Raw genomic sequence first — 7,744 nt, forward strand, 5'->3', positions numbered from 1 at the left:
GTGAGAAGGATGAAGCTGGCATGAACTCTCACCAATGTAAAGACCATGCTGAATTGGCCTGAAGTCATCCTTACAGAACTCTCAAGGACTCATTCCTATGTTTGGCTAAATTGGTCCAAACTACCTCATTGTAAAATGCTAGCCAGCCAGAAAGCTAGCTATAAAATAAGTTAAAAAACATAGCCTAATATTAACTGTCTATATATGGCAGCTAGCCAGCTCAGAACTAGTCTGCTAAGTAGGTCTCCTCTTGATGTCATTATCTGTAAAGGACCATGCCCAAATGGTCACCCATGAATTAGTTGGCCTGCATGCTGTCCAAACTACCTCAATGAAATAGATCACTTTTCTGAGCTAAAATATTTTAGTAAAAACCAGAGTTTTCCCCCTCTTCCTTGATGAGGCTCACCAATATACACACACAATGAATGTTTTTCCTCTTCTCAGAGAATTCACAAGTGTATTAAATCAAGTTTATTCACTGACCTGCAGCAGCCACTTCAACCTCCAAAGGCTGGGTGAATGGTTGCTGGTGCATACTGTACTTATTGGTTTAGTCTGGGAGCTGATTCAAGTGGGACAGCTCCACTGAGTTATTTAGATAGAACTGATCCACTCTTGTTTTATCCATCCAGTTGTGAATGTCCATCATATCAGACATTCCTTAAATACAATAGCTCAATCCTACAAAGCAATGCAACCATGTGATAAATCACAGCCGACAGGAAGTATATGATTTTGAATTTGAGGGTATAAACTGGTGCTTAATATTGATGTAACCAATCAAGAAAAATCCATTCCATTAGTGACTGGAGCTGTCTTGTTCAAAATTTCATATTGCATAGATTTTGCATAAAAGACTGGTGTTTTAAGGTGTATGAAAACTGCCTCCTTAATGTTTCAGGTTCTTTTAGAAAGTTGAGCTTGTTCCTTCCAACAGGAGTCTATGAACAGTAATACCACTTTCAGCCAAAGTTTTAAAAAATTATGGTACTACATGACACCACCTTCTGTACAGATTAATCCAATCCAGGCACTTCAACACATGCAGCGGCCATTACGATTGTCACAGTCTGCTCCATTCCTACACTTGCAACTCAGCAAACAGTCTACATTCTACATTCTAACAATTGCAGCCAAACAGATCAGAAAAAGGAAGAGAGACAGGAAAAGTGAGCTGCAATGAGTAACTGGAGGAAAACTGGTTTGCTTCCATTGCGGAAGTTATGTGTACCTACCGACATCACACCTGCTTCCAGTCTTCCCAGATGAGCAAAGAAAGCTGGTTTCGCAGCCAGCACCATTTTGGAAAAATTGAGTTCACACACAATGTATAGACTCAATAGACCTAAGCTAAAATATTACCTGCCTGTTCAAATTAACCAAGTTACACTGAACAAGTAAGCACTGGCTGTTTCCCTTCAGTGTGCAAAAATAGATGTATGACCTGTTTGGCAGCGTGGTCTCTGGTAGGCAGCTGGGCAGAGGCAGTAACCAGTTCAGGGGTGGCACAGAGTGCCATTCACACAGTCACAGTGCTGCTGGCACTAGTGCCCATAAAGACCTGTAGGGCAAACTGAAATACAAACACCAATCATCCTAAAGAGCATGGAAGAGTAATTACCACAGGAGCAGATGATTATCATTATCCCTGAGGGTTGGAAGTGTGTGGAGTTGGAGGGCAAGAGACGCACGATGCTAACATGTCCATAGTAGCCTGGTTCACATTGGCAGGCTCCTGTCACTTGGTCACAAAGTTTAGACCATACCAGCCTTCAGGGCACTGCCTCACACAGTCAAGCAGTTACACTAGCATTCCTCTTGCTAGATTGCTAGAGCTAAAAATATTAACTAGTGTGTTTAATATTGTGTAGAAATACCACCATTTACTTCTATTTCCAGTCGAAATGGTTAAGTACGTATTTTTCAGTATCAGGGAAAACCACAGGAAACCTTTAATAGAAGTCTCTCTCTCTCTCATGTTCATATTAAATCGTTAAAGAGGTATTTCTGAGATTAGATATCATTTACTTGCATAAGGAAGAAGAAATAACTGAGGTGCAGGGAGCCATTTTTCACCTTTTAAATAAACCAGAGGGTTGGTTGGTTTGCAACTAACTAGCTGGTAGCCATCATCAGTGCAGGACAAAAATACAATAAACCTGCTCATAAAAAAGGCCTTTTTTTTAGAGATTTTAAACACAAGAAGTATTCACAACAGAAATCTAATTTCAGCACCTGACATAATCCTTGTGCCCAAATGGTTTTGTCCCAAAGCAGTGAGTGAATAATCCTGATAGAAACTAACCTTTTTCACAGAGGGATCCAGTGAATCCCAGTCTACATGTGCAGTTCCCAAAATTGGTGTCACACACACCCCTGTTACTGCAATTACAGTGCTGAGAACAGTCTGGTCCAAAACCAGCCAAGATCACAGTCTAAGCACGCACACACATGCACAAATCATATAGCACTATACTGAGAAAGCACTATAGTATTAATAATGGCCTTCTCATATTCAACCAACCTTGACTGGAGCCTTCTCCATGACACCCAGGGACATATTTTCCTGTGACCGGATCATTTTCTGCCCCTTGGTTGCAGAGGGCCACGTGGGCACAGTCCAGCCCATAGTGCCTGGCTGAGCACACTGACAAACATATTAGGATTGAAGTTTCTGACTCTCAGCATAAACTGTAGTAAACTTGAAGTGTTCACTGCTCCTGGGGCACTATCATTTTTGTGTTCTTGACATATGGAAAGAACCAAAATGATGATTCTCACACTTGCAGCATTGTGTATATTTTTGTAAAACCTAAGAGCTTACTAATGTTGCACTGAGCTCCTATATAGCCAGGTGAGCATTCATAGGTGCCTATAGCAGCCTGACACCATTCAGGTGCTGCGAACCCTGGAGCTGAGCTCCATTACAAAGTTATACTTCCCCAGAGCTAGACCTCAAAATTCAGTCAAAACCCTTTCCGCATGAGATATGCAGTAGCCCTGTGTGCTCTTGCCATTTAATTATTTATCTGATTGCATCTGACAGCTTTTGTGAGTAATGTATTTTTCTTGATCAAATTTTAGACCAGAGCTAGAGAACTGACAGAACAGCAACACGTTGTTTGCTCTGCTAAAGCAATATTCCACCAAACCTAACTGAAATTTATTTGGAATTTTACTCTCTGGCCTAAATTGTAACTAACTGGGCCAAGTAAATTGGAACTCTGGTGGGGCTGGACCTTAGCCCTTAGTTGTGGGTTTGTTTGTTTTTTGGTGGACAAGCAATAAAACATGATGTGATGACAGTTAGTGGAATTTCATATTAGCTTTTAAACTTGCATTGCATTGTTCTGGCAAGCCAAAACAAAAACAAAAAAAACCACACACACAACTAAGGGCTAAGGTCCAGCCCCACCATCTGGGAACAGCCTTCACCATACAAACCAACTGGACAAGCTATAATAGGTACAGAGAGCACAAATACGTCTTACTCACTCAAAAAGGTTAATAGTAGCTAATACTCACTGTTTCCTAATTGTTGGAAGTAACGTTATTATTTGGTGAAATGGTAAGCGCCATGCTAAGATTTTTACCTGTATTGATTTAGAATTAGTCTCATTAGCAGACTTGAGTTTTAAAGGTCGTTCCTGAGCCCAGAGCAAGATCAGGTGCTTACTCTGGTTACACTTGGGAGCCAGCCAGCCAGCCAGCCGGACACACACATGCACCAGTGAGGTGACACTCACTTCTGCTGGGAGACCAGCCCATTGAAACCCTGTGGACAGGCTGAGAAGACACACAGACACAGCAGTTAAAGGCACACTGAGACTGGTATGTGGATTAAAGTTGTGGAAATAACAACAAACTTAAATTTTTCACAAAATGTTCCAGTCCAGCCCACCTTGCAGGTGCAGGCCCCACTCACATGGTCACATGATGCCTCATTGTCACACTGGCAGTGCTGTTGACAGTCTGGTCCAAAAAACCCAGTAGGGCATTCTGGGGCACAAAGGACAGATGGCTTGAATACCTATTATATGGACACAAAGATGAGTCCTGGACATTATGAAAGACTAAATACTTTTCATACAGTGGATACATTTACTACTGTGAAACAATAGCATTGTTGCAGGTAAGGTGAATCCAAAGGGAGCAGTTTTGTTAGGAGGTATTTCTATAGTGCTGCATTGTCAAGTGGATCTAAACAAAGGTAGGCAGAGAAAGCTTACTCACTCTGGTCACAGCAGACTCCCGTAAAGCCAGGATCACAAACACACTGGCCGGTTACATCATCACAGCTGCCACCACTGTTCCTGCAGTCACACATACTAGCGCAGTCCACACCCCAGTATCCTGCATCGCATGCTGTCAAGACAGCATAGCCACAAACGTGTGCGTGCGTGCACACACACACACACACACACACACACACACAAAGACCCACTGGCATAGAATTCTATTATACTTTAAAATATAAAGCACTTGCAGCATAGTGTTTTTCCGGCAGTGGGTGAATGGATTCCCTTAGGACAGGCCAACAAGCTGTACATTATGACATGATTTCATTACTAATTATTTCATAAATGTTTACAAGTTCAGCACTGAGATGACTTTAGTTTAGCATTTTGAAGAAGTGGTATAGAATGGCAAGCTGTGCAATGTGTGCCCTTAAAGAAATGCAAGTACATAAATAATAGCAACCCACTGAGCTGTATGCAGCGTATGTAATGAAGATCATTCGGATAGTGTTTGTGGTGTACCTTTCCTGCAGTTATTTCCGGTCCAGCCCGCAGTGCAGGTGCAACGGCCAGTTACAGGGTGGCATCTGCTACTGTTTTCACATACGCATTTCATCTGGCAACCCTGACCAAAATGACCAGTTGGGCATGCTGGAGAGACACACATGCAAAATACATACACACAAACAATAACTTTTGGTATTTATATCCTAGTGTGAGTGCAGTGTGGACAGAATGCAGTGTGAATACAGAGTAGGCTATGCCACTGTGCTCACAGTTTTGACACAGTGTGCCCATGTAGCCAGGTGGATAGAGGCAGGTGCCATTGTGTTTGTCCTCCATTTTCACATGCTGGACAAGCCTCCCTGCAGTCCACACCCCAGTGCCCTGCATGGCACTCTGTGAAAGAGACAGATAGAGAGAATGATTAAGATCAAATGCATAACTACTGGCGTAATTAATCAATTTAAAGCCCATCATTAGGATTTGCATGCAATGATAGCTCACCCTTCTCACATTGGCTACCCAGTAGGGCATTTTCACTGGCCTCTCACCTTGTCGCATGGTGTCACATGTCTGATAGCAGCCAATCCCAAAGTTCCCATCTGCACAGTCTGAAACAGCACCAGCAGATTGTATCAGATTGGCTGCACACTACACATCACATTTTAAATGATTAAAACATCAGTACCCCATAGGTGCTGAACTCATCCTGGTCACCCTGGTTTTCTCCCTCATTGCCTGCTGGGCACTGCTGCTGACATGCCCTGGCAACAGGGTTACATGGCATACCTGATGGACAGGAAATTTCTTTTTCCTCACAGTGCTGACCATAAAAGCCTGCATCACACCCTACATGCAGAAAACATACAAGCATAAACCCAATGCAAATGCAAGTTATTATACCACACAATAGTAATGTATAAATTTATTCCACCTATTTGTAATTGTAATGTGAAGTTTGTTATGCTCTTCCCTATGATTCTGACCTTCTTGACATCTATCACCCTGATAACCAGGCTTGCAGATGCAGTTGCCATGCCGACAATAACATTCTAGAGTGTTCTGCTGAACACACTTACACTCCTCGGAGCAGCCTGCTCCGAATACCCACTTAGGGCAGGCTGCTCAAAACAGGAGTTCAAAATGAGCAAAAGAGAAAAATAACCAGAAACAAACAAAAAAAATAACAATTAGTAAAAGCCATTTTGTTATTGTGTTGTCACAGCATACCAACCACTGTAATTCATTGTGCTCATTTCAGGGTACTTATGCTTTTTGTTTGTTTTTAATTCTTAGAAGATACATGACTGACCGACTGAGACTCACGCAGGTGACAGAAGCGCCTGTAGAGTCCTGGGTCACACAGACAGGCCTCATACATGCGGTGGCACCAGCCATTGTTAGGACAGTTGCATTTCTTATTGCAGTGCCTCCCATACTGGCCTTTGGGGCAGCCTGCAGACAACAGGTATACTCTTTCAACCTGTCCATATCTGTTAGATTCATTCAAGTTGTTTTCTACATTTGCCTATAATTCCATGTACATTTTGTGCACTGTTAAGGTGCTGGCCACCATTACATGGTGGATCTGCCTGTTCCACCAGTTGAGTTACACATGCATCACATCCACGTCATGTAGGAGTTAATGATTTTAGCAAGCATTTCAAAGCTTCTTAACTGACCGTCCTGGCAGAGGTCTCCACCGAGGCCTGCTGTACAGTGACAACTCCCAATCACTGGATCACACACACCTCTGTTCTTACATTTACAGCTGAAGGAACAGTTTCTGCCATACCAGCTCTCAGGACATGCTGCATGGGACACACACATATACACACAAAGGGCTGAAATACTAAACTTTATAGCATACTGTATATACTTGTATACCTCCTATACAGCCACATGTAACCAAGGCCAATATTGATAACCAACAAGAAGTGTAAGACATATGTGCCTGATATTTCCTAGCTCATAGATCTCAGATTTTGAGCTGTATTCATCCTGAGAGGCTCACTTTGCCAAGATGGATGGACTGGAATCATCTGCAACCAGTCATAGCCACTTCTGTGAGTGTTACAAACCCCTCCATTTACACAGCCCTCACAGGTCAAAATGCAGTCAAAGCCAAAGGTCATTCAAACATACTGGAGGAGAGACCAGAAGAAAGTAAGTGTGTGTGTGTGAGAGAGAGAGAGACAGAGAGAACAGTCCTGGCATGTACTCCCTTATCCCTTTTTGTCCACACTACAGATTTAAGTAACAGGTTTAAGTATATTACCAAACAAAACATCAATACACACTTCATCTGGAGCTCACAATATTGCTCCAAAGGTCCAAAGGTTATTTTCCCCCTCCCCAGCTTGTCCATGACCACGCTAAGCCACCATGTCTAACTGTCGTCTCCCCTCAACAAATCCCTGCTGCTGATCCAGAGGCTGCAATAAAAAAAAAAAGGAAGCTGTGTCTAACCAAATTTCTCGGTCAGCGTGCTCTCAGCACGCAACTCGTCGGCTCCCTCCTCAGTCATTGTAACGCTCTGAAGGATCATAGTCCTGCAGGAGTTCTGGCTGTAGATGCGGCCTGATCACTGGCCAGCCAACCATCAGGGCCTCCTCTAGCAGGGTTCCTCTAGCACTGAGGAAACATGCAGACACACAGGTGACGTGTACAGTTATGGGGGAATCTATGGTTTGGGGAGTTGGGGGGTTGGGGTCAGAGCCAGCTCTTTATCCTCACTACCAAATTACTAGATTCCTTCCAAATAATTTACTGAATAATATGTTGTATTTAGTACGCATTATGTACTGAATAATATGCCTTAATAACTAAATAATAAGCCTGGCGTTTAACAAATTACTCCTTATGGTCTATTTCAAAACAACAGTTTCAAAACAATGACATCTGAGTCACTGCAAAAGCAGAGCCAGTGGATGAACATGCCAATGAAGGAGCTGGACTACATTAAGAGCACATGGCCCCACTGAGTATAGATTCACCCA

General features: G+C 42.8%; 1 protein-coding gene across 1 annotated transcript; it reads right to left on the bottom strand.

Annotated features, from left to right (window-relative positions):
• Window positions 1-5,335: 5,335 nt before the first annotated feature.
• Window positions 5,336-7,272, bottom strand: LOC113572433 (uncharacterized). The gene is made up of 5 exons (XM_081705789.1): window positions 7,215-7,272; window positions 6,428-6,556; window positions 6,072-6,200; window positions 5,732-5,866; window positions 5,336-5,594 (listed from the first exon to the last, which is right to left on the bottom strand). Exons 1-5 carry the CDS (start codon window positions 7,270-7,272, stop codon window positions 5,419-5,421), a joined length of 627 nt encoding a protein of 208 aa, XP_081561915.1. The 3' UTR covers window positions 5,336-5,418.
• Between the last annotated feature and the right edge of the window lie 472 nt (window positions 7,273-7,744).

The sequence above is a fragment of the Electrophorus electricus genome, chromosome 22 (assembly GCF_041902795.1).
Source record: "Electrophorus electricus isolate QZ-2024a chromosome 22, ASM4190279v1, whole genome shotgun sequence".
Taxonomy (NCBI): Eukaryota; Metazoa; Chordata; class Actinopteri; order Gymnotiformes; family Gymnotidae; genus Electrophorus; species Electrophorus electricus.

What these genes read in the sequence shown, in the direction of transcription:
- LOC113572433 (XM_081705789.1), bottom strand. Translation starts at nt 7,272, where the DNA reads ATGACTGAGGAGGGAGCCGACGAGTTGCGTGCTGAGAGCACGCTGACC. An exon ending in CACGCTGACCGAGAAATTTG is followed by an intron (nt 6,557 to 7,214) that starts GTTAGACACAGC and finishes TGTCCCATGCAG; the next exon opens with CATGTCCTGAGAGCTGGTAT. An exon ending in TGGAGACCTCTGCCAGGACG is followed by an intron (nt 6,201 to 6,427) that starts GTCAGTTAAGAA and finishes TGTTGTCTGCAG; the next exon opens with GCTGCCCCAAAGGCCAGTAT.